This window comes from Gopherus flavomarginatus, chromosome 4, assembly GCF_025201925.1.
Source record: "Gopherus flavomarginatus isolate rGopFla2 chromosome 4, rGopFla2.mat.asm, whole genome shotgun sequence".
Lineage (NCBI taxonomy): Eukaryota > Metazoa > Chordata > Testudines > Testudinidae > Gopherus > Gopherus flavomarginatus.
Genome location: NC_066620.1, coordinates 130,659,776 through 130,687,697, shown reverse-complemented (window position 1 = coordinate 130,687,697; position 27,922 = coordinate 130,659,776). Strand labels below are relative to the sequence as shown.

At 40.8% G+C, this 27,922-nt stretch overlaps 1 protein-coding gene across 1 annotated transcript in view; it reads right to left on the bottom strand.

Moving 5' to 3' along the window:
• The window catches only part of LAMA4 (laminin subunit alpha 4), a 132,008-nt gene that overhangs the window by 53,053 nt on the left and 51,033 nt on the right, over nt 1-27,922 (bottom strand). The window contains exons 5-12 of the mRNA XM_050949407.1: nt 23,766-23,980; nt 17,433-17,519; nt 15,701-15,852; nt 15,392-15,502; nt 11,130-11,241; nt 4,415-4,582; nt 2,914-3,107; nt 566-682 (exon numbers count right to left, since the gene is read on the bottom strand). Coding sequence (XP_050805364.1) covers nt 566-682; nt 2,914-3,107; nt 4,415-4,582; nt 11,130-11,241; nt 15,392-15,502; nt 15,701-15,852; nt 17,433-17,519; nt 23,766-23,980 — 1,156 coding nt within the window. The remainder of the gene's footprint in view (nt 1-565; nt 683-2,913; nt 3,108-4,414; nt 4,583-11,129; nt 11,242-15,391; nt 15,503-15,700; nt 15,853-17,432; nt 17,520-23,765; nt 23,981-27,922) is intronic.

The window sequence follows — 27,922 nt, the reverse complement described above, 5'->3', positions numbered from 1 at the left end:
CGTCTATTTTCAGCACTGAAACAAAAAGGCTCAACCTATTTTACACCATGAAACATTAATCCTCACTTCCTCACTCCACTGCTCCACAGAGTAATTGACTTTTAAGAGGATTTGTAGATTGGATGTATAATAATCAAACTCCAACAACTGCTTATCTCTAAGTTGAGATTCAAGGTCTTTAACCTGTTCCTGCCTTCTGCCTGAAATGGACAAAGGTGTTTGTGTGGGGCTTTTTCTTTAACACACAGAACAGTTCTCTGCTCAGTGCATATTCTGGCCTCTTGGCAGAGCATCCCTGTGAAGTAACTGAGAAATGCATGACAAAAGGCTTAACTAAAATCTATCCCTAATAAGGTGCTCTTAAAATAACATCAATTTTCTATGGCAGTAAAATTTAATTACAAATATTTTGACTGTGGCAGAAATGATTAGGTTTTATTGGAATATTTGTCAGTACCTCAGCAATGCTATATAGAAAGTGTTCTCAAAATTTGATATTTTGAATATGTGACTTGTTAAAAAAAAAGGTATGGCATTTAAACTCGTCATACAATCAGGCACCTACTTTTATCACATCACTTAATTCTGTGCTGAATAGTTGTGGCTCAACTAAAGTATCTATGGCACTTAGCAGAATACTGTTCACATCATCAGTTTGCTCCTTCACCTTCTCTTGTTGCTTCTGCAGAAAAAAATAAATCCATATTCAGAAATGTTTTGTGCATTGGTAAAATGCAGTGTTAATGTTCTCTGGTATGTTGTTAATATGAACACTACAGTTGTATTGGTAAAATAAACAAACAGATATCATTAATTAAATGGGAAAAAAGTTAAGACCAAGTTTTGCTCACACTTCTCAAGTTGCATATTATAATATGACATTTCCAGTTTGGCTTGTCCTCATGGAGGACTAGGCCTTTATTTACAAAAATAAATTTCATTGTACATTGCAGTTTGAGCAATTATTGGAATGAACCACCCTTACTACACCACCAGAACACTGCTCTTGCAGTACAAAGACAAATTAAATATGGACTTTTCACAGTGGCATGTAGAATAGTTTGGACTGGAAGATATTTTACTATGTACAAATTAGAGATCTGTTTTCCATAACAATAATAAAACTAATGTGAATGTTCTCTTTGGTACAGCATCTGCCTTAGTGGAAAGTAATGAAACTCAAACAATGGATAAAAGCAAAGAACAATTATGACCGCATCCAACATACTTCAGCCTTCACTTTATAAATATGAGATAAGCTGCAGATCTGCTTCTGCACAGTAATTATAAAACAAAAGGAAGAGAGGAACAAAGAAGACTCTGTACATGAGAATCCTAAGCTTCTTATAGAGCAATTCACAAAAACGAATGCCTGATTTTATATTTAATTATTAAAAGAAAACACTGAGTTCTTAGCTATATACTATTTAGTGATATTGAAAGTCAGAAAGGAAGAATAAAATAATGATCTGATTCACTGCGCTGTTCTCCTGGATGTTTGTTTAAAACAAGGACATGTATCTGGTGCTTCTTTTTCTTACAACATCTCTGAGGTCCACCAGTTCCAGTGCATCCCTACAGCTAACACCCTTGGACTGGCCTTAGAAATCTCCTTTTTACCAAGAAACCTTATCTTTCTGGGAATTCCTGCATCTTATCTTGCCCATTTTATTTAATATCAAATGCTGTTATTTAAAATCTGGTTCCTGTGACCATGTTGTTCCTCTCTTTGATCATCTCTGTTGTTGTTTTTATTTACCTTCCACATCAAGTTCAAGTTACCAATATTGCCAACCCCAAGAGTCATCCTGACTCTCAAGGCACCATTCCTAAATACTTTATTTGCATCCTACTTCAACACTGTACTTTGCACCTCTTCGATACATGCTCCAAACAGCCTCAATCTCTTTATTCAAATCCCTCTTTAAATAATTTACATGTATAGAATGTATTAAAAATAATTAAACCGTGACCACTTGAAATGTGGATCTTCATCTGAATGTGTGTGTGTGTGTGTGTGTGTGTGTGTGTGTGTGTGTGTGTGTGTGTGTGTGTGTGTGTGTGTGTGTGTGTGTGTGTATGAACACACCACTGCCTTCTGCTCATAGACTCATAGGTCAGAAGGGACCAATATGATCATCTAGTCTGACCTCCTGCACAAAGCAGGCCACAGAACCCCATCCATCCAATGGATGGAACAAAAACTGCTTCATTTTCTTATAGGACCTATGCTTATAATACTTAAAGGAAATTCTCCTTTAGTTATAGTGAGGGGGACTTGTTCTTCTGAAACAGAAGATCTGAGTTGTATCCTGATTACCCCCATTAAATTAAGAGTAGTCACGTTGTGCAGAGAAGGCTGAGCCGTGAAATCCTTGCCATGGGTTTATTAATATGTATCTCAGATATGTTTGAGCTGTCAAACCTGTGTCTTGGTTAGCTCCCTGGGGCAGAGACTATGTCTTCATCTTCTGTAGCTCTGCATAGCAGGTAACTTTTATTAGCACTTATGTAGCTTACATCTAGACTAAGAGTGCCAAATCCATGCGGCAGAATGCACCATTACATTTTTCACTGTGGTCCCTGGGCCAGGGCTATGAAGTTAGGGTCATGTGAGAAAACAGAAGCACAGAAAGGTAGAGAACTTACCTAAGGTGACATGCTTTATCAACTGCAGAGCTGGGAACAGAATCCAGGAGTCCTGACTCCCATTTCTGTGTGTTAGCCATTAGACAGTAATCCCTCTGATGATGATAACATCAAACCACAATACAGAAACCCACACAGAGGAAAGTTTCTACACTGTCATTTCTGTAGCTACACATTTTTAGAATCCAATATTTAAAATGTCCTTGGCAATGAAAATGTGCTGTTCATAGACACACTAACAATATACATGCTGCTGCACAGTACCTCATTCTCTTGAAGTTTGGCAGTATTTTCCTGATTTGTATCCTCCATTTGCCTGACATAGTCACGAGCCTGGTCCAGAGCCTCCTGTAAGTCTGACAGCTTCATGTTATAGTCATTGAGCTGGTCCAATACGATGGGAAACAGAGATCTGGTGTCATTGTACCTCAGCTGCCACTCCTCAACCTGCCTTAATACTGAGAGAAGAGTCAGAGGTTATTGATTAATCTTTCTGAATTCTTTTGTTCTCTCCCTTCACAGCATGAATTACCAATCTAGCTACATGTGACTTTCCAAAAAGATCACCATCAGCGTATGCTCTTTCTGATGGAGTTTACATATACCAGCATCAGACCAACTTTATGACCTGAGTGGCTGTCCTTAATCAGGGAGTCAGTAAAAACACATTTGCTCGCAGGGAACTTGGGTATTGACCTACGACACTTAGCTAGACTTAATTTCTAACTATTCTTCTGATTGGAAAAAAAATCTTGTCTCATTTTAACTTCTTATAAAAATTTCAAATTGCAATGAATTATTATAGAAATGGGCAGGATTGTTCTTTGTTTGTTTACAGTCTCAGCTAACTAGTCCATACTTTTATTCTTTGGATGAAAGAGTACTTATTGTCTTACCCTTCAAGGTACAATATTCCCAAAATTACCTAGGCCAGGTTGGTAATAGTAGTGAGCTAACTGTGGCTCTGATTCACTACAGTGTGACTCAAGTTTTATGCTGGTGAACCCCACGGAAATCAGTGACGTTACCCTGGCCTAAGTTTGGAGGCACACAGGATGTGTCTACACTGCAGCTGGAGGTATAATTTCCAGATGTATTTACACTGGATTTGATCAAACTAGTGTACTAAAAATAGCAGTGTAGCACTGGCAACATGGGTGGTGGCACAGGTTAGCCACCCTAGTACACATCTATACTCTTGGATGGGATTGTACTCGGTTGGCCCATGCACCTACCCACATCATGGTGGCTATTTTTAGCATGCTTGCATGACCAAAGCTAGTGTGTGTACATCTACCTGTGCTGGAAATTATACCTCCAGCTGTAGTCTAGATATATTCATAGCAGTGAATAAGGTCCTGTAAGTCTACATAGTCCTCATTCTGACAGATAATGGCTTACTCTAACCTTTCCCATTTTTCATGTTTTTCCTTTCGCAATCAGCAATCTTGGGAAAGAGGCATGGTGGCATGGCACAATCACCTTTAACCCCTTGTTCAAGGAGTGATTATTTAATCTACTGCAAATGCTAGATGAAGACCTTTAATGGTTTCACAGATTTCATATGCTTGCCATAATAGCATGTGCTTTCTTAAGCCATGAGTAGTCCAGCTGGCCAGCCACTACAGTCAGCATCTATGAGCAGATTCTTCACATAGGTTCAACATCACTGGTTACCATGGTCTGATTAGTACTGGAACATTGTTGCTATACTGTGCCTTTCCACCAGAATACACACACAAATAGATAGAGACCTAAAACTCACGCTCTTGTGCAACATCAGCCTCATCATCTGCAAGCAGTCTCTGATTGGTGAAAGGCTTGCGATGCTGGATTTCCCTCAGCATCTCCTCTGCCAAGTTCAGCTTCTGAATGATATCTTCGGTGCTCAGCTCATGCTGGATTCCGTAGTATTTCATCTTGCTGCTAATTTCTGAGGACAAAGAAACAGAATGTCACTCCAACATAGTTACAGTGAAGTGAACTTTTTTGGAACACTTTCGTCTCTAGGGCCCTGGTTTGAATCCAGTTCAGGTTGATGGTAGGTGAAATGGGTATGACACAGAGTAAAGCTGACATTGATAGTTCTGTCCACTAACTTCAGAAACAATGTCTGATGAGTTAGCCCTGGTCTATACTACGAGCTTAGGTCGAATTTAGCAGGGTTACATTGATTTAACCCTGCACCCATCCACATAGCAAAGCCAGTTTTTTCGACTTAAAGGGCTCTGTACTCCTCCCCCGATGAGGGGATTAGTACTGAAATCGACCTTGCCGGGTTGAATTTGGGGTAGTGTGGTTGCAATTTGACGGTATTGGCCTCCGGGAGCTATCCCAAAGTGCTCCATTGTGACTGCTCTGAACAGTGCTCTCAACTCAGATGCACTGGCCAGGTAGATAGGAAAAGGCCCATGAACTTTTGAATCTCATTTCCTGTTTGGCCAGTTTGGCAATCTGCAGGTGAGTGCAGATCTCATCAGCAGAGGTGACCATGATGGAGTCCCAGAACTGCAAAAGAGCTCCAGCATGGACTGAACGGGAGGTACGGGATCTGATTGCTGTAGGGGGAGACGAATTCATGTTATCAGAACTCCGTTCCAAAAGATGAAATGCCCAAACATTTGAAAAAAATCTCCAAGGGCATGCAGGACAGAGGCTATAACAGGGACCTGCAGCAGTGCTGAGGGAGAGTCGACTGACAACCTGGCTTACAGGGAATTAAAATCAACAAAGAGGGTGGGTTTGTATCAAGGAGAAGCACACAACTGTCACACAGAATGGCCCCCTCAAGGACTGAACTCAAAACCCTGGGTTTAGCAGGTCAATACTCAAACCACTGAGCTATCCCTCCCCCCACTAGTCCAGGCAGGACTGAATCTCCATTAAACTTTTCAAGGTGCTCCTGGCAGACCTCACTGAAACAATTGTCGACTGTTGATTTCATGGAGGGAGGGAGCGGGGAGCAAATGAATACAAATGAATACAAAACAAATCTGGTCTCTTTCTTGTTTTGATCCACTCTATCTCTCTTATATATCTTAGGCTGGCAGCAGATGGTGCAGTACAACTGGTAGCCATCGTCGTCTCCTGGCTGCTCACCAGAAGACGGTGCAGTATGACTGCAGGCAGAACTGAATCTCCAGAAGACGAAACTTAAAAAGAGAATGACCTGGAGTCACTCCCATTTATGTCCAGGCACCCCTGACAGACCTCACTGAGGTCTGCCAGGAGCACCTATGTCTGCCCAGGTGCCCCTGACCAACCACACCGAGGTCGGCTAAAAGAGCACCCAGGAGACGATGATGGCTACCAATTGTAATGCACCATCTGCTGCCAAATGGCAATGAGCTGCTACTGTGTAGCAATGCAGTACCATGTCTGCCAGCACCCAGGAGATGTACAGTGATGGTGAGCTGGGCGGGCACCATGCTTGCTGTGGTATGACGTCTGCATGGGTAACCCAGGAAAAAAAGGCGAGAAATGATTGTTTGTCGTTGCTTTCACGGGGGGCTGATGACATGTACCCAGAACCACCCGCGACAATGTTTTTGACCCATCAGGCATTGGGATCTCAACCCAGAATTCCAATGGGCGGTGGAGACTGCGAGTACTGTGCGATAGCTACCCACAGTGCAACGTGCCAGAAGTCGATGCTAGCCTCAGGACTGTGGACGCACTCAGATGAGTTAATGGTCTTAATGGTCTTAAGTGGGGACACACACAATTGACTATAAAATCAATTTCTAAAAAACGACTTCTATAAATTGGACCTAATTTCATAGTGTAGACATACTCTTAGTCTATTTACAACATGTTTCACTGTATGTTTATTAGATTGTCACAAATGTTTCCTAGTGCCTACATATTAATACACATTTGTTTTTCTTTCCTGCTAAACTATTTTTAGCAATCCACAAACTTCTACCACAACTCCCCTTAATATGTCAGAACCATTTGGGTGTACATAGCACAAATGATTCTGAGCAATCGACCAGAATATTTACACCTGTCAGTTCAGCCCTTGCCAAGCCCCTGAAATAAGTACATATCAAGCACAGCACCAGGGCATCCTATCTCTGTCAGAGAGGGGGAATAACAAATGGTCCATGGAGGCAGAGAAAAAAGGAAGGCATATAAGAGAAGAGGATAAAAATACAAGAAAGGAGAGAAAGAAAAGGACAGATGGGAGAGACAGCAAAAAGAGAAATGGAAAAAGAGACAGAAGGAAAAGGATGAAAGGTGACAGGTATTAGGTTTCCAAGACATATGGAGAGACATGACAAGATAGGCAGAGTAGGAAGGAATGCAGGGATTATGGGCATGTTACTTCTTTGGGCCCACATTAAGCCTTGAGTCCTCTAGAGTGAAGCCCAGTAGCTGTTCAACAGTGCGCACCAGTACTACATAATAGGGCAATAACTGAAAAAGATTAAAGCTCACTACCCAAAGTAACTACCCTAGTAATTGAAATAGTAGTTGGCAAACCTATGTAGTTGGTGTTTGGCTAGGACAATGAAGTTGTACTTAACACCACTTCTTTTCAAAAGGTTCCATGGAACTTCTAATATCCACAACTGGTCAGGATCTCAGTTTTAGGTCTCATGTGAAGCAGGGCACTTCCTACTTTATAATACCCCTCAAAATTTCAGGCACCCATTCAGTACTGGTATGGAGGGAAGAGTGTCCCCTATTGCATCATCTAAACCACTTTCTATAGCACAGAAATTTTGCATAAATGTCCCCCACCCACGTATTGATCTATACCAACCCTGACTGGAAAGGGGATGTTCAAAGGTCAGGTTAAATCAGTGTTTACACATTGGTATCACATGCACTTTTCCTTTTTGGTCTGTCAATGCTTGAATAATGTAAATGTGCTGTAAGATAGAGCTTGGGCCTTTATGGCACAGGGAACAGGGAAGCTTTCAAGTATATTGCATTTGTTTTTTATTGCTTCTTGTAGATACAAAAGGAGGAACTGCAGTTGGTTTAATCTAGTTTTATGTGTCCACGTGATAAGAAAGTGCCATCAATATTCTGGAATAGAGATAATAATCTCTGACTGGAGTATCTTTCTTCAGTGCAGTTGTGTTTGGGAAGATGCTTACTATTGTCACTTATCAGAGGGGTAGCCGTGTTAGTCTGGATCTGTAAAAGCAGCAAAGAGTCCTGTGGCACCTTATAGACTAACAGACGACACATAATAGGAGACTTTAAGGTGGCTACCCTGCAGCAAAAAAACTTCAGGACCAGACTTCAAAGAGAAACTGCTGAGCTTCAGTTCATCTGCAAATTTGACACCATCAGCTCAGGATTAAACAAAGACTGTGAATGGCTAGCCAACTACTAAACCAGTTTCTCCTCCCTTGGTTTTCACACCTCAGCTGCTAGAAGAGGGCCTCATCCTCCCTGATTGAACTAACCTCATTATCTCTAGCCTGCTTCATGCTTGTATATATATACCTGCCCCTGAAAATTTCCACTACATGCATCAGACGAAGTGGGTATTCACCCACGAAAGCTCATGCTCCAAAACGTCTGTTAGTCTATAAGGTGCCACAGGACATTTTGTTGTCACTTGTCCCTATTACTGACAATAAAAACTCTTGAAAATGCAAACAGTCTCTTAGTCCCTAAATCAAAAAGTTATTTCTTCATCTGGGAAGGTATAAAATGGTCTATTTGCTAGTTGTAAAGTGTGTATATTTTGGTATATATGTTGCTGGTTAGAATGCTGTTATTGCAATAGTAATACACAAAGATGGATTTTAGAAGTGTTATCTGCATCTCTAGACAGTCAGTTCACAGATGAGTTGGATTCCAAGACAGTAGGTGACAGCTTGTCACAACATTTTAATATGAAGAGTCCCCTTGTTGCACTCTGTTAGTTTTGGGAGACCTTAAGCTTGTTCTGTTCTTTGCCTGATGTGAAACAGTATCACAGTAACAGTTTATGACACTTAGCAGTAGACAGTCAGTTTACAAAACTGTACTTTCATTTACTAAAGGCAATGTTTTCGTTGGAAGAAAGGAGAAAGAGAGACAAAATCTAAGTTCCTTTGCAGAAATGCAATATCTGTATCCAAACTAAATTGAAAACTCCACAGCCTGATGACAACTGGCTTGGAGTGGAAACCTCTGTCTGTCCCCTTGACTGAGGTTAGAGGTTACAGTATTCTTTTCCCTTTGGAGATGTCCGCATGAAATTACTCATACGACAGGAATCTTAACAAAACTAAGATTTATTAAAAAATGAGAAAAAATGGAGTTAAACTAAAAGAAACTTTGTTTAATAGAATCTAGATTTACATTTCTCATAAGATAAACTAGATGAGGCATTCTCCACTTAATTACAGAGAAGAAAAAGAAAAGCAAAGAGCTGAAAGTAATCCTCTGTCTCTGACCACTCTGGTCTGCTTGCCAGCATTGTGCTGATGTCTAGAGATGAGTCTTTCTCCCTTACCCAACCTCTTTATCAAGCCCACTTGGAGCCAGGGTGGATAACTCCTGTTTTCCAAAATACTTTTCTCCAGCTATGTACACACATAAAAGGATTTGGACTCTCCACTTTCTCTAAGAGACGGACCATGAAGACACAGAGATCCTTTACACCTGTCTTTCAAAGGCTTAAAAACTTAGCACAGATGCCACTTTTCACATGCAACCTTGGCTGGTTGGATCTAGTTTCAGTTACCCCTCTGGTAAAGTCCTCCAAGCAATTATTTCTTTTGCAGCGGTGGATTACCCTTTTGTGGGGCCCTGGGCCAGAGTAAGTGGGGTGCCCCTCCCCACCCCTTCTGCCTGAAGTCCCCTCCCATCCCCCCCACTCAACGCTCCTACCAGGGAAATGGGGTCGGGCATGGGGGCTTCCCCTGTTCCCAGGCAGGAGCGCTGGATGGGTGGAGTAGGTCAGGGTGCAGGGGGGCCCATTTTTCCAGGGCTCCCCAGTTGGCCGAGGCCCCTGGGCATGGGTCCTGCTCCCCCAGTGATTAATTCACAACTGTTCTTTTGTCAGGAAATACAACTTGTGGGTAGGGTGACCAGACAGCAAATGTGAAAAATTGTGATGGTGAGGAGGGATAATAGGAGCCTATATAAGAAAAAGACTCCAAAACTGGGACTGTCCCTATAAAATCGGGACATCTGGTCACGCTACTTGTGGGCATGTCCCCAGACTCTCTGTCTTAACACCATTTTGAAAACAAAGTAATAGACACAAAATAAGCCAGATTTTCTGCTTTGGTCAAGCTGAGTTCAACACAAGACCAGAGGGGAAGGCATCAAAGATGGTTTCAAGTCACCTTTGTGGCTTCCCAGTCCCCAGCTGGCTCAGAGCTAGGACTTTCTCCTGATGGAGTTTACAGCAGAATCTGCACTGGCTGCCAGTTGCTTCCAAGAGCTGTCATGGTAACCAAGGATTACTGTATTGCAATAATACTCCGGTTACACTCCCTATACTAGGCTGTGAGAGTGTAGGCAAAGGTGTAGCAGCCATTGTGGTGTTTCTAGGTCATCCAAGGGCTCTCCTTGCCAGGGTGAATTCTTCCACTGGCTATATCTGCCACCTTTGTGGCAGATTTGCACTGAAAAAAATTGCATAGTTTCCCTAAAAGAACAAAGAGTCTGGCCAATAAAGTTAAATGACTAACCAAAGACTACACACTAAGTCACTGGCAGAGGTGAGATTCGAATTTAGGATGTCCAGTTTCATATTCAATCTATTAGACTATGCCGTCTCGCCAAATTGGAAGCAAAGAAAAACCATGATGAAAAAAAATAGATTTATAAAATGGGGTGAAATCCTGGCTTCATTGAGGTTAATGACAAAACTCCCACTGCCAGTGGGGCTGGGATTTCACCCTGGGTTTTAAATATCTTGTTATTTCATTGACACAATTCTTCTAAAAATCACAACCATCTTTCCATATAGAAACTTGGCAGAAAGTTACTTTTAAAATCAAAATTGATTCTAGGGACAGATAGATTCTACTTTAGTGCTGCCATGATAAAGAACTACAATTCTCTGTAATGGGTCTACATGGGAAAGCTTTAGCTTGTCTATGTCTACCTAGCTAGTTATATAGCCTCGGTCACTATAATATCTGGGCATCCACTCTATTTAATCGAGATTAAAAAAAATCAAAACCAACCAAACATATATACACACAAACAAACTACAGCCTGTATAATCTTTTTATGTTTCACAAAATAATTGATTTCATATGTACCTGACCTGAGATTTAACTTTCTGAGGAAGATGTCAGGAAAGAGAGAAAAGAAGTGCAGCACTCTATAATGGAGGATACCTGACACACTGGTCACAATAGCTTGTTGAGAAAAACAAATTTTCATCCTGGCTTCATATGCTGTTAAAACTCTATGTCTGATGGTTTTATAACAGTACTCCCGTGACATTTCTCCAGTGGAGATTTTATTGATATATTCTTGACATTAAGCTGAACCAGAAAAATTCTATTTACCTTGGATGTTGTCTCTCATGTTGCCGAGTTGCTGCACAAGTTGAGTAGCATGGTTAATGGTCGCCATGGTTTCCTTCTGTACCAGTAGGCCTTTGCTTGATGCTTGATTTCCCTTTGAATAAACCATGCGAGCATAAGATTAGTAATTTTTTAAAATCCACATGCATGTGTGCGAGTGTGCAGTACAAACATAATTTTGTCTCTTCCCGATGAAAGTGTTGTGTAGGCCCATTTAGCATATAAAATTATATGTAAAAAGGTGCTTGACATGAAGGGCTGCCTTTTGGTATTTTGAGAATTGAAGAATAAGAGATTAATAGCTAGTCCATATTTCTCCATCATCGGCTGCAATCAAATTGTCATAAATTATGTATGTTTGTAAGACTCCCATAAATTATTCTGCTGAGTCTCAAGCTGCTGCCTGATTTTGTCAGATGTTTGTTTCCCAAATAATGTAAGTGTATGGACAAAAGACTAATGTGAGACTCAAGGTCAGTTTTGGGAATCTGTCTCTCCTATAGAGACATTTTGTTTGCGGGAGGACTCCCAATCCTCTCAGCCTCTCCTCCAGTGGACGAGAAGCTGGGTATGAGTCAACAGTGCACCCTTGTTGCCAAGAAGGCTAACAGCATATTGGGCTGCATTAATAGGAGCATTGCCAGCAGATCGAGGGAAGTGATTATTCCCCTCTATCCGTCACTGGTGAGGCCACATCTGGAGTATTGCGTCCAGTTTTGGGGCCTCCACCACAGAAAGGATGAGGACAAATTGGAGAGAGTCCAGCGGAGGGTAACAAAAATGATTAGGGGGCTGAAGCACATGACTTATGAGGAGAGGCTGGGGGAACTGAGCTTATTTAGTTTACAGAAGAAAAGAGTGAGGGGGAATTTGATAGCAGCCTTCAACTACCCGAAGCGGGGTTCCAAAGAGGATGGAGCTAGGCTGTTTTCAGTGGTGGCAGATGACAGAACAATGAGCAGTGGTTTCAAGTTGCAGTGGGGGAGAATAGGTTGGATATTACAAAAGATATTTCACTAGGAGAGTGGTAAAGCACTGGAATGGGTTACCGAGGGAAGTGATGGAATCTCCATCCTTAGAGGTTTTTAAGGCCCAGCTTGACAAAGCCCTGGCTGAGAAGATTTAGTTGAGGTTGGTCCTGCTTTGAGCAGGGGGTTGGACTAGATGACCTCCTGAGGTCTCTTCCAACTCTAATCTTCTATGAGTCTCTTCCTCTAAAACTCAGACAGCCAGTGGGTAGCCAATAAGCTCAGGCAGAAGCAGAGCCACAGTCATCTGTTACATTTGGACTGCCCTCTAAATAACACTCTCCTGTCACCATCACAACTTCTTGGGGTCCTCAAAACTGGCTTTACAGAGAAGCATTGGTTTAAGATTGAGGGCAGAGGGGATATTAAGATTTACTGTTGCATAATCATCATGGTTCCTAAGAAACTTATTGACTTCAGTTGTCCTTAGATTTAATTTCCTTAGGGAGGTCTCAGGATGGAGAATAAAAGAAACAAGCCTATTGCTATGTTGTCCATTGCTGCTAGGTCTTGTATGCCAATCAACATCTCATGATCAATGGGTATCAAAGTGTTTAGATTCAGAGGTATGCTTTGGCTTGTAATAGAAATAATTCTCACAAGAAAATTAGGATCTGGGTTCAGGTTTGGACTTTGAATCCCTCTCCCAATATTTTTGAAGACCTGCCGCTCCTGGGAAATTGCTTTTCCTCGGTAAATGATGCGTTTGGTTGAAAAAAAAACAACTTTCATTTCTCTGTCCTGTAGTTATTAATAATTGTTATTACCCTATTCCATAACTCTAGCTGCTTTGTTTGATCAGCTATGGTTAGTACTAACATAGCCACATTATCTTGAAAATAGGTATTTTCAGTTGTGAGAGCACCAGGTGGCGCTTTAAACCAGATAGAAGCTGAAAATAGGCTTGGAAAGAAAAAATGGGTATCAGTTTAGAAAATGGGATGGAGCCTGGCTTCAGTGGGGGCAGAACCAAGAGCAATCCTGGGAAATGGAAGAGGAAGGTATTTTTACCTGAATGAAATAAATAGTTGGGTTCATAGTAAGGGTTTTAATTTTTTACATATTATTTACTTTGCCTTGGAAGGAAGAACACTATATGGGTCACTATACAGATTTATTATCTTCAGGGTTTCTGCTGTTTTGTTTTATTTTGCTGCTAATTGTTGTTTATTTTAAGGCAATAACCATTCATGTTTCTACATAAACATTTGCATTTAAAGATTTTTCCTTCTTTAATAACCCCCACATTCTTCTTAGCCAGTTATGGCTTTATATTTGCATACACTAAGAATTACAATGGTACAAGCTGAGACTGCAATCGGAATGAGAAGAGCAGCGATCTCTTTCAGAAGGGAAGCAGCATTTCCTCTAAGATCAATCAGTATTACAGTGTAAACTAAGGATGCTGTTGCTGAACCCATTAATCCCACTGACTTCATGCAGACTTTGGGTAGGATTTCCAAAGTAACATACAGGAGTTATATTATATTCTCCAAATTCCCAGCAAAATTCTGCAGGACAGAGCCTTTAAGCTACTTTACCAGAATTGCACCATAATAGGTCACTATAAATCATATTTATTATAATAAAACCTCACATACATTTTGTGGTTCTGTTCTGTTTGAATGGTTAAAACCAGAAACCCAGCCATCACTTAGACATCATGAAGTACACTTGCAAAACTTTGAATGGAAGACACAGTACACACTTGCAAAACCTGTTAAAACTAACAAAGGCTCCTACCCTGATTTCCTTTTTAGTGCTTTGAAAAGAGCAGAAAAATGATGTATATAGAGGAATTACTATGCTGCTATCTCTACTGTGGTAGTCCAGGAACTTGATCTTCTCCCTTCACTAGCAATCACAAGTTCTGATGTAGGAGACTCCTCACAAAGGAGAGGCCCCAGTGGAGAAAACCCACAAGTAAATTAAATCACTTAAAGACACAGGGGATGCTGACATCCAGTGACCTCAAAACAAATTCCAGTACCAGTGAAGATGATGGGAAATCCTATCACCCAGATACACTAAAGATGCCAACAAAACCTAAAGCCTCAATCAAGCTACTTTCAAACCACAGAGGGGGATATTTAGACTCACTGAGTGGTTTCACAGTAATAGGTGAAGATGAATTGGTTGAATCAGCTGGTCCTTTTGCAAAGTGCAGAGGAACACAAATAACAGTAAGTTTAATACTGTAGGGTCCTTCCATTAAGTCAATACTGATCTCCCACCTCCCTACTCACTCTCTTTCTTCCTGTCTCTGCGTTGTTCTCTGCTTACTTCTGTGATTGAGTTTTAGTCTTAAGCGTAATATTTTACTTGCCTGACAGAAGAATTAAGAAGTGAAGCACAGACTCTGGAACTGTGCCATGAACTCTAATTGCATTCTGCTCTCAGTGAAAATATGTTGATCACTGACTTGATATGACTCAAATTATGAAGGATATCTGTTAATGACTATTTTTAAAAAAGAGAAAGTATTTTGAGCCCCAGCTGTTCTCTTAGTAGATTTCATATTAGCACTCTGTTAGGCTGCAGTAAGTGTGCCCCTTGAAGTGATGGAATGTAACACTAATTTTATGGTCTTGCAACTGAACATAGATAAAATATGTATGATTATAATTGTGTCAAAACATACCCTGAGTGCTGATCAGGTGCCTTTCTCAGCAGGTACCTGAGAAGCCATTTTTAACTGGCAGTTTTGAAACATGATTTGAAGTATCTAATCAGTGCTAATTTAAATTTTATGAGAGCATCTATGTAAAATATATACAGTTCAAACATTCAGAAAGTACACCGGAATTACTTTCATCTTGATTACTTTGCTCAATTATAAAACAGAATTTGAAATGGAAGTTCAGCATCAAAAGTGGTGCCAGTTTAGTAAATGTGGCCTCTGTGAGGGACTATGGGCAATATGTGGAGGACAATGAGCCAGATCGAAAGTTTTCTGAAGTCAGTGGAATGACGCCTATTAACTTCAATGAGTTTCAGATCAGGCCCTATATCCTGTGTTTTCAGGAAGACAGACTGGAGAGATTATTTCCATTTCCTGTTCCTAGAAGCATCCTTCTTTGTTTCAAAAATAAAATAATCTACTAAGGCCCTTTAAAGGTCCTTTCTTGAAACCCTTTTGCCATAATAGGACAAATCGTAGGCTCACATTGGTTCATCTACTCCATCATGAGTTCATAATGGGAATTGCAGACAAACCTGTTCTTCAAGTGTCTCTATTTCTAAGAGGAGACTGGCCGTTTCAGTCTCAGCATTATCGATGCGGATCTTCTTAAGTACAGAATGATTTTCTTTTGCTGACAGTTTCATCTGTATGAAAAGAGATTTTTAAAAAATAGTATTACTTCAATATAGCTGAAAACAAATTTGTCTATAACGAGTATGGTATGGGCAGCACAGGAATTCAACTATGCTGAACAGGGTTTGAAATGCTTATGGATGGAGCATTAATTTGTAGGTTAATACTAAACTAAAAAATGAAGCCCATCCAAATAAGGCAATCTGTACCTTGAGGAAGGAAACAGTGGAGTTGAGTTCATTCAAGTGTCTGTGAGCAGCAACACCACTGGAAATGCTCAGCAAAATTGATTTGCTTTCATCAATAGAGAGAATTGCTAATCGGATGTCATCAGTCAAATCCCAAATGCATTTATCACAACCTGACAATAAAATAAGATATGGTCATTTTTCTTTTAACTTCAGTTTCAGTTAAATGGAAAACACTCTTCTTCTTAAAGTTTATTTTGTGCCCTTCACACCACAGGGGATTCTTCTTAGTTATTAATGGAGCCCTTAGGAAACCCGTTTTTCTTCATTTTAATCCACCCTCTTTCAAGGTCCCACAGTTTAATGACCACACTTCCAGCTGAGGAAAGCCAGATGAAACTAGTTTGGGAGCCTGTCAAGGCTGCTTGGTAACCAGTGGGTGGGGTAATAAGAGGCATTTCCTGGCTATGCCTTAGGGACTCAGCATGCTTGTGGCTCACAGAACAAGAAATCAGGGCCAAAAAGTGAGTTCACAAAATTGTTATAACACAGAAACATGCATTTATTAATACTTGCAGTTATAGCAGAATATATTTTTTGTTCAGTGACTGGCAGTCATCTGCAGAAGCTGAACTCGATTGACAGTTCAGTTAGGAAGTCAATTCTTAAAGGCACAGTGCTAGTATATCCAAATTATGGTTAACGAGAGGGCTACCCATGGCCATGCAGAACTAGGGTTACCAGATGTCCCGATTTTATAGGGACAGTTCTGATATTTGATATTTTTCTTATATAGTCCCTTATTAACCCCCACCCCAGTCCCAATTTTTCACACTTGCTATCTGGTCACCCTATGCAGAACGCTGGTTCTAAGTAATACTGTAAACTTTCTCATTAAATGTATACCATTAGAAAATACCACAAACCTTTGATGAATGAAACATTGGTGTTACATTGCTAAAAATCACAAAGCTAGGAAATATAAAACAAAGGTTCCAACAGCAACTTTCTCTCGGCTGTGTTGCACATTCTGTTTACAACAAAAAAGGTTATACTGCCATTAACAAGGTCAGCATTTAGCCACAGTGACAACACTGTGGTACTGGAGACACCAGAGTGTCCCCTTTGCATTTTGAATAGGCGATACCTTCAATATCTCAGAAACTTCATTATGGTATCTCTTGCTAAATACTGGTTTTGCAATGGAGACCATTATATACTGACATACATAGGAATTGATGTTCAAGGCAGCTGAGGAAATATTGCTGCTGGAACCAAAAGTTTTGCATTTCCTGTGTTTTTAGATGATAATTTTTAGGGCCAGAGGCCCATATGCTCAAAGGTATTTAGGCACCTAACTCCCATTGATTGGAAAGAAAGTTAAGTACCTAATTCCCTCTGAGGAACTGGGCAAACTTATTTTTAGGTACTACCCTGAGTAGAAGACATTGTGCCTGAGTGCCCACAGAATCAGCCTTCTGAGTCATTCATAGTGCTTCAGGGTCTCTCTCTAAGGGCTAGCAAGGCGCTGAGCAATCTCCTCCAGTCCAGCAAAACAATTAAGCCTGTGTTTAACTTTTAAGCACTGGACACTACACACACTTAAAGCTAAGTACAGGCTTAAGTGTTTTGTTGGATCCTGGCCAGAGTGCTCAGCATCTTGCAGGATGAAACCTTAATATGTATTTACAGGCTACTAAATACAGTAAGGGTATTCCATTGTTTTTATTGGATGCCTTGCTGTTATTCTTACTGATTGTTGGGCAATCAGTGCCTGTAGGGCCCTCTCCTAGACACTCTCCAGTTCGACTGTCACAGGGTCCTCCTCGGCAATTGCACTCTGTGGAAAAAAGGAGATTTTTAGAATCATTTTCAAAGTATGCCACCCCCTACTCCTGCACTTAGTAAATTACTGTTTGTATTACAATAGTGCTCAGGGTATGTCTACACTGCAATTAAAAACCCATAGCTGGCCTATGCCCAGTGACTTGGGTTTGTGGGGCTCGGGCTCAGGGGCTGTTTAATTGTGGAGTAGACATTTTGGCTTGGGCCCCAGGCTCTAGGACCCTGCGAGGGCCCAGTTGTACTTCTATTTCACTGTAGCCCATACATGGCTTTCTGTGATTTAAATAGTCCTCATATTTACATCCTACTGTGACTATTCAAGAAGTTTGGAGGAAAAGTTTTGTAGTATATGATTAGCAGTAAACATGATGTGGATGGCACTTTTTCAAAGAGACATTATTAAGGGAACAAGAGCAAACTATCCCATGGTGTAGGAAAGATAGGAAGTATGGCAAGAGACTACCCTGGCTTAACCAGAAGATCTTCAATGATCTAAAACTCAAAAAAGAGTCCTATATAAAGTGGAAAGTCGGTCAAATTACAAAGGATGAATATAAACAAGTAACACAAGTATGTAGGGACAAATTAGAAAAGCCAAGGCATAAAACAAGATCAAACTAGCTAGGGACATAAAAGGAAACAAGAAAACATTCTACAAATTTATTAGAAGCAAGAGGAAGACCAAGGACAGAGTAGGCTCGTTACTCAATAAAAGATAATAACAAGAAAATGTGCAAATGGCAGAGGTGCTTAATGACTTTTTTTCGATTTTCACCAAGAAGGTTGGTGATGATTGGACATCTCAAATAGTGAATGCCAGTGAATGCCAGTGAAAATGAGGTAGGATCAGAGTCTAAAATAGGGAAAGAACAAGTCAAAAATTACTTACACAAGTTAGATGTCTTCAAATCACCAGGGCTTGATGAAATGCATCCTAGAATACTCAAGGAGCTGACTGAGAAGATATCTGAGCCATTAGCAATTATCTTTGAAAAGTCATGGAAGATGGGACACATTCCAGAAGACTGGAAAAGGGCAAATATAGTGCCCATGCATAAAAAAGGGAAATAAGGACAACCTGGGGAATTACAGACCAGTTAGCTTAACTTCTGTACCCGGAAAGATAATGGAGCAAATAACTAAGCAATCAATTTGAAAACACCTAGAAGACAACAAGGTGATAAGTAACAGTCAGCATGGATTTGTCAAGAACAAATCATGTCAAACCAACCTGATAGCTTTCTTTGACAGGGTAACAAGCCTTGTGGATAGTGGGGAAGCGGTAAGGCTTTTGATACTGTCTTGCAGTACCTTCTCATAAATAAACTGGGGAAATACAACCTAGATGGAGCTACTATAAGGTGGGTGCATAACTGGTTGGAAAATTGTTCCCAGAGAGTAATCAGTGGTTCATAGTCATGCTGGATGGGCATAATTAAAGTTAAATTAAAGAGTGGGGCCCTGCAGGGATCAGTTCTGGGTCTGGTTCTGTTCAATATCTTCAGCAGTGATTTAGATAATGGCATAGAGAGTACACTTATAAAGTTTGTGGACAATACCAAGCTGGGAGGGGTTGCAAGTGCTTTGGAGGATAGGATTAAAATTCAAAATGATCCGGACAAACTGGAGAAATGGTCTGAAGTAAATAGGATGAAATTCAATAAGGACAAATGCAAAGTACTTCAGTTAGGAAGGAACAATCAATTGCACACATACAGAATGGGAAATGACTGCCTAGGAAGGAGTACTGTGGAAAGGGATCTGGGGGTCATAGTGGATCACAAGCTAAATATGAGTCAACAGGGTAATGCTGTTCCAAAAAGCAAACATCATTCTGGGATGTATTAGCAGGTGTGTTGTAAGCAACACATGATAAGTAATTCTTCTCTTCTACTCCATGCTGATTAGGCCTCAGCTAGAGTATTGTGTCCAGTTCTGGGTGCCACATTTTAGGAAAGATGTGGACAAATTGGAGAAAGTCCAGGGAAGAGCAACAAAATTGATTAAAGGTCTAGAAAACACGACATATAAGGAAAGATTGAAAAAATTGGGTTTGTTTAGTCTGGAGAAGAGAAGACTTGAGGGGGGACATGATAACAGTTTTCAAGTGCATAAAAGGTTCTTACAAGGAGGATCAAGAAAAATTGTTCTCTTTAACCTCTGAGGTTAGGACAGAAGCAATGGGCTTAAACTGCAGCAAGGGCAGTTTAGGTTGGACATTAGGAAAAACTTCCTAACTGTCAGAGTGGCTAAGCACTAGAATTAATTGCCTAAGGCGGTGGTGGAATCTCTATCATTGGAGATTTTTAAGAGCAGGTTGGACAAACACCTGTCAAGGATGGTCTAGATAATACTTAGTCCTGCCTTGAGTGCAGGGGACTGGACTAGATGACCTCTTGAGGTCCCTTCCAGTTCTATGATTTTATGATGGAGCATGTTTTGATTTCACTTACAGCAGGGTCATTCCAGAGTAACTTCATTAACAGTGGGGTTATTCTGCTTTTGTACTAGTGTGAGATTAGATTTGGCCTATTCTGTTCTCAGCTGTAACTGTTAGGGGGTTGCAGACCTTGGGAGTTTTTCTTTAACCTATATGATCTCTGTTTCTGCTAGCTACTGGATCTATATTACTTGGACTTTATACTTCCAGAATTAGAGTTAGAGAAGTCCAGGCTGAAGGTCTATTATGTAACAGCAACCTTTTCTGTAACAAAATAATGATCTCTAAAGAAGCAATGTCTTCTCTACTTCTATCACAGGATCCAGACAATTCAAAAAATTACTTAGCACTACCAGGTGTAGTGTAGAGTGTAGATTAGTGACCCAAAACCAAATTGGTATCTTCTTTTAATCCATTAACTTTAAATTGTGACTCAAAGGGTTGTAACAAACTGATTTCAAAAGCAATGCTTATCAGTCACTTTTCATCCAGTTGTTTAATAAATGTTGCAATGTTAATGGAGTATTAAACCTTTCAATACTCTTATGCTTTATTATTGCAGAAAGCTTCTAAAATTAACAATCTCTGAAGGCAATTTGTTTAATGTCTTGCAGGGGATATGACACATGGCTAATAAATGTGTTGAAAAGCAGATGAAAATTTTTTAGACTACTACAGACTTTTCTTTTTGCTTTTGCTCTTATGTCAAAAACACTCTCTTGCATAGTTATAGCATGTTACTGCTCTCTCTCCTTACTGATTCACTCATTTTATCTTTTGTGGTTTTCTGCATATTTCTCTTCTCTGTATTTTTTTGTTCTATGCACCCTTTGTAGTGTTTTATGTAAGTCATGCATATATGCTCCGAGTTTATTCAATTGCCTACTCTCTCTCTCATCTTTTTGCATTTCAAGTAAGTTATATTTATTATTTCATGGGCAATATTTCTCCCCAAAGCATTAACTGAACTTGCAAGTAAAAATCGAAACCACCTTGAGAACTCCAAGGCATATAATATGAATGTTTTGCTCTCAAGCAGTCATTTTCAGATTAATTTAAGTAGAGTTTATATGTGGCATATAAGCCATTTATGGATTCCTTGTCTAAATGTTTGTACAATGTTTTTGTTCAGGCAGTATACTCCTGTTAGTGAAATATGCCACGTTACAATTTTTAGCAGCAGTTAAGGTAAAATTAGAGCTGTGAATCTCTCCAAAATGAACATTCCAAAATCAGGATTTATTCAAGAGTCAGCTGTAAGATGAACTTTTGCAACCAAGAATAAATAAACAGATTCAGCTCAAACAAGAATTGACCCAAACTTTGTTCAAGTCTGAATTTTTCTTGAGATTTGGGGAAAAATGATGCACCATTCTTAATTTTTTTCCTGGTTTTAATGAGAACTGAAATACTGCAAGAAAAGCTGTTCTTGCAGGGTGAACTATTGGTGGAAAGCCTAACTGATTTACAGTGGACAGACTCTGCATTTAAATCATTTATGTGCAGAAGGCTAGCATAAGATCTGTGCATCATTGAAATAACATTTAAGCCCTATTTTAACAATTTACATGTTTAAATGTTGTGACCTTTTGACAGAGGGGTGAATTTCACCCTCCATGCATAGTGATCATTTTTAGAGCTGGTCAAAAATTTTCCAGTGGAACACTTTTGTGTTGGAAAACACTGATTTTACACAACTGAAATGTTCTTCAGGAATGAGCTAATTCCATCAGAACTTTGGATGGAAACCAGGCCTGCTTGCTTGGTTTCCTGCCAGCCCTTAGTTTCCTGGCTCCCTGAGTAGCATGGGAAAGCTGCTGCCTGGAGAAGGGGGGAATGAACAACCCTAGGAGGCAACTGCCCAGGGAGTAGGGAAGTTGGGAGCTAGCTGCAAAATTCCATTTTGGTTTTCTTGAAATGGATTTTTCAGAATTTTTTCTCTCACAAAATTTTGATTTTTTTTTTACTTGTCATCCAAATTCGGGACAATTTTTCCCCCAAAATCACCATCCTCTTGTGGCCAGTGCTAACTATTTTACCCACCACTGAAACTACATTCATCTGAAGTATGGAAACACTGTAGCTTCTCTTGAACCAACAAGGTTACACAATAGTGTTTAGAGTGGACAGTGAAGAATAAATTATCAGTCAGGGGAAATCTAGGTAGACTGAGTTGGAATGTAGCCAGGCCACTAAGAAGAATCCTATTCTCACAGAAACTGCTACTGGATCTTTAATGACTATGGCATTAATTTTATGTGGACCCATTGTGCAAGGTGCAGGATAGACATATACAAAGGCATGATTTACAAGCTAATTTTAAACAAGACACCACAGGTGAATTTAACTAACAATAGGAAGACATGGGAAAGGGAAGATGAGAGTAAAAGTAAGAACAACATGGTGTTTACATAAGCTAGCCATGTGCATAACTAGCTGCATAACATAGCCTATTCCAAGGCCACTGTCTGTATTGCTTCTCACACTGGCTGGTATTACAGACATTGTTCAGAATTAGTGTAGTAACTAGTTGGTCACTTTCCAATGGACTGAGAGGGTCACCTCCACGAGACTCACAGCCTCTGCTAAGCAGAGAAGAAATGTAAGGTCAATATTGGACTTGGGATTTTTGCGTGGTGCACAACAAATGATACATTGCATACATACGGAGTTACTTGTCTAGTATAAATGAAATGTATTTAGCAGCAGTGAGTTTATACTGTTGTGAGGTGCGTTAAACCTTGTTATTGATTGAGTTTAAATCTTGTTGACGGATGAGAGTGCAACCTTCGTTTAAGATAGCTGTAAGAGACAGTTAAGGGGCGACATCTAAAATAAGGAATCAGTGGAGTCTATTCAGAAGCTAATTCTAAGTGTAAAGAAGGTTCCTCGGGGCAGTTTCTGACCAGGTGGATGGGTGGGGACAAGATAAGCAGGGGTGCAGACTAGAAACTGAGAGAGACTCAGAGGCACAACAAGAAAGCTAAACTGCAACCCGTAATCATGGCGTGACCTTGGAGAAGCCTAGAAAGAAATTCTGAGTCAGCTTGAGCCTGTATGTTAAGAAACCACTCCTTTTGGTTTTTTGCTTCCTCCTGCATTGGGAGAAGCAGGACTTTGTGCATTCCTTGTAAATAAACAAGATTGAGTCAAAGAAAATACAGAATCAATCATCAATTTCTATTCCCAACTTTAACAACCTAGAAGGCCCTGAATTTTGACTAGCTGCTCAGGTCAAAATAACGATACTTACGACAGTAGTATACTGCCAAAAACTACAGTGAGACATGCGCTCTAGTTTACTGATATGTGGTAATCTGTATTTTCACAGTATACATGTGTACCGTAGAAAGATGCATGGGCGTGTCTAGCTATATATGTGACAGCAGAGGTCTCAAGCACCAGTCCATTTCTTGATACATACGTGTAGCCTACATGGCCTATTCAGATTCTGAAAAATCTAAACTATTATTAAAAAAATTAATAAATTTCTATTCTTCATGGTTGTAAAGAAAACCTTCTAAACGTGATCAGAATGTAATGAATATTGAATTGTCTTCCTAAGTGTACAAAGAGCTTGAATCAATGTTTCAACAGGTGTAAATTACCTAGACACTCATTAATCTTATTGGGCATTTAACTCTGAAGCCTAATAAGGACATTTTAATGACCAGTGTTATTAGAGAACTGCTGATCTTTTTAGTGGATGAAATGGGGAATGGAACAAGAGTGAAGCACTATATCTGTATTATACCATACTTTAACTCCACAATAGCATCTGTTACTAACACAATACAATACCTGTACAGTTTTTAGCAATTCTGGCATCTCCATAATAGCCAGGAGCACATTGTTCACACTTGAATCCTGTGGTATTGCGCAAGCAATTGCGGCACTGGCCTGTCACTTCATCACAATCCTCGAAGATTAGGTTAGGATCTGAGTTTCCACTGCAGTCACATTTTTTACAAATGCTTCCTATCAGCAAGGGATTTCCATAGTAACCTGGAGCACACCTGAGAACAAATCCAAGTCCAAAGATTATTAATAATGATCACGTTATTGGGTCGCCAGGAATTGATGGTGACATTTTTCAAGTGCTAGTGAACAAAACTTAAATTATGACAGATGTTGTTTTGTAATCTAATCTAAATCTAAATCTATCTAGGGATTTATAGCTCTGTGGCATTGAGGAACAAGTACTGCATCCAGAACACTTTTAGTTCTTGATTACTTCAGTCCATATTTTTTTGTCTGTTTCTTTAGCAGTGAAAATGTTTGCTACACAGTGCTTTTTGAATGCATCACAAAACTATCTTGGCAGGTCACTCAGCAATTCTGGTGTTTATTTTATTCACTAACAGCTTCGGACTTCATAAACTATCTTGTATTATATGGGAGATGGGCAGAGGATGTCAGCTTTCATGTTGCAAAAACAAACTGGAGAAGACCAGATTCAGAGACTATTTTATCTCTTTTATCTAAATTCATAGTAGAAAGGATCTCTGCAAAATGGTTTGGTGTTTGCCAATCTCTATGATGGGGCAACTGGAGTTTTGTAAAACCTCAGTCAGATTTTGATAAAACCTAAACAAGATGTTAGTCAAATCCACATTTCATTTTATCAGTATGCTACAAACTTCGGAGATTTGGGCAGATGGTTCTGATTTTGACCTCTCTCTACATTTGTTTGTTTGGGTTTTTTTTTGTGAAAGAAGAAAGGAGTTCTGATTCCCTTGAGCTTCCTCATCAGTGCTTTGACTATACTCAGGGCCACCCAGAGGATTCCGGGGGCCTGGGGCCGTCGGCGGCAGGCGGTTCTGGTGGACCTCCCGCAGGGGTGCCTGCGGAGGGTCCGCTGGTCCTGCGGCTCCGGTGGAGCATCTGCAGGCGTGCCTGCGGGAGGTCTACTGGAGCCGCGGGACCGGCAAGCGGCAGGGCGCCCCCTGCATGGCAAAATGTCTAGAGCTGGCCCTGTTTGGCGGTGGGGGGCCCCACTGCGGGTCTTCAGAGCACTTCGGCAGTGGGTCCCGGAACGGAAGGGCCCCCCGCCGCCGAATTACCGCCGAAGACCGGGTTGCACTTCAGCGGCAGGTCCCGCTTTGGTGGTAATTCACTGGTGGGGGGCCCTTCCGCCCTGGAGCGGAAGGACCCCCCCTGCCGGCAAAGACCGGGAGCGGAAGAAGCTCCAGGGCCCGGCCCCGCAAGAGTTTTCCGGGCCCCCTGGAGCGAGTGAAGGACCCTGCTCCAGGGTCCCCGAAAAACTCGTGGGGGTCCCTGTGGAGCCCGGGGCCTGGGGCAAATTGCCCCTTTTGCCCCCCCTCTGGGCAGCCCTGACTATACTCACACCCTAAACTCCCAGAATAAAATCATACATACATTGACAAGTATTTCCATATAATTCAAACGGACTTTAAACTATTTGGCTGCTTGAATTAATTGCCTTTGTCAGTAAAGTTCATGTCCATGTGCACGAACTACCAAGATAACCTGATAGTAAGAAAAATGGTCTGTTATTTTGGTGACCCAGGGATAAATAATAAAGCCATGCTCCATGGTTATGTGTCACCATAGCAGCGATCTGAACTTAGTCGTAATGATATACAGCCTGATTCTTCTGTCATCATTATCATCAGTGTAGCTCCACTGTTTTCCATGGAGGTACTTCCAATTTACACTGGTGTGAGGGCAGAATTAGGCCCATAGTCTCTTATACACATGGGCCCAAGTTTGGAGTGAAAAGAAATTGTTAGGGAGTTAGGGACAGTATGTTACCTGTGCCACTTCTCTGCATCAAAGAGTGGCAATAATTGTTTCCTCATGGAATTTTGCCATGGTATTCCCCTCTCAGTTCAATGTTGCTAGTGGAGCACAGGCATTCTATTGGTAAAGATAGGAATGCTGCTATCTAGTCACGTTGAAAGTCTTTTAAAGGCTTTTCACACCCTCAGCTAGTACCAGCCAGTGGAGCTACTCAATATTTTTCAAATGTCAACAACATTATGAAGTTTGAAATATAAACAGGAAAAAATTCCTCTGATTTTTTGACCATCAGTAGAACTGGTTGAATTTTTTTGTATTTTCACATTTTTTCCTTTTTAAAAAATAATCTAATTAGAGGTTTTTCATGTGCTAATAACTGTTGTGTGACTACCCATCTACTAGTAACTGTTGTGTGACTACCAAATCATTTCATATGGGCCATCGAACAAAATACCAATAAAAATAACATTTGGACACTGCTAACATGAGCTAGATCAAAATTAATGGCCTCCAGGTAAAAGACTTTGTATGTCATTGCCACAGACCATTCCTTATAATGAAGAAGAGGTGCTCAGTTTTTCTCCTCTGAAATATACCATTCAGTTGAAGTGCAGCTTTGTACATGACAGAAATGTGTAAGGTCATGCAGTTTCATTCCCAATGATATGTTTGTTGGCATGGAGGTAACTGCTGTTTTTTATGACTGTCTGCCTCACTTCTATTAGCCATAGCTTATCAGCTGGAGTAGCTGTTTAAAATGGACAGAAACTTTCAGAGCTGAAAATGCGCATGTGTCACTTTCACTTCCCCATGTCACATAATATAGACTTGGATTGCATCCAACTCCTCTGAATGGCTGGCACTGAATGAGAAAAGCAAGGAAACTTGGACAGAAAAACACTGCTCCATCTCTTTGCTTTATGCCCAAGAAAAGCTCCACAGAAAAGATCTTCTCCATTCCTGTCATGTCCCTATAAATGACTCTTCATTGCTAAATAAAAATATTTTCATTTCTATGTGATTTTTCAACATCTCATTTTGAAATAATGACGTTAACAAATTCTCTCTTTCAACTCCAGGCATTTTTATTTCCTGTGATTATTGATAGGGAAGATGTTAACTTTCCCTCTACTAACCGTGCCAATGGAACCTTTCCTTTCTGTCCACCATGTACGCCAAAGCACTTTTTCCATAGAGAATCTTGTAATAATTAGAGAATAACAAAAACTGGATTTCATTTGTTACTGCTGTAATGCTTCATTTTTTAAAGCAATGAACAAAAGGATTTCACTCGCTCACAACTTTACACTTGGGGATTGAGAGGTCATTTTCACAATTCCTAGCAAAAGCCTCCATGGTTTCCCAGCCTCACATGTTGGCAACTAACTGAAGAATAAGTCAGGCAGTTCTGTGCCAAGCTTTCCAAGCAGAACAAGAAAACCAGAGGAAATGAGGCAGCTTGCCTCCCAGTGCGCTGCAAGAGCACACATGCAGTTACATCCTTTGACGTCCTGCCGCTTACTACCCTGAAGTGCCAGTCACATTCCTTAGGCCTGTACAGAGGGGCCTGATTCCACCTGAGCCCTTTTGAGGTGCTGGGCAGGCCCCAGGGAGCAGGAAAGTAGGCAGGGATCAGTGTGCTCTGCCCCCACTGTACACCATGTCAGGGGCAGGCATGACATGGGCCTAGAGTAACATTTACATGTGATCTTGTGGTAATTTAAAAGTGCCAGATTAGCAACCTTTATCGGTCTTCCATGTCTGCACATGTGGTGGAGCCCACACAGCCCAGCACTGCCCTGGACATGTATCCCCTCACCAATATAAAGGATCTCCTATGGGAGAGAGTAGAGGCATGCACAAGCAGGGGGGGAAGTAGAGGCACGGGGTCCCCCAATAATTGGTGGGGGCACAGAACTCCTCTGGTCCCGGGGCCACAGCAGGTGCTGTCAGCTCCTCTGGTGCCCTGGCTTTGACGGGAGAGTGAGCTCCTCCAGACCTGGGGCCACAGGGGGGAAAGAGAGCTCCTCTGGTCCTGGGGCCAGGGCCATGGCACAGAACATTCCCCTCTAAAAGTTTCAAATTTTTATTCCTGCTCTCTCCCCTGGGAAAGAGAGAGAGTCATTCTCCACTCCAACTGAATCACTAGTCTGACAACTGAGATTACCAATGAAGAACACTAGCTAGCGCTCAGT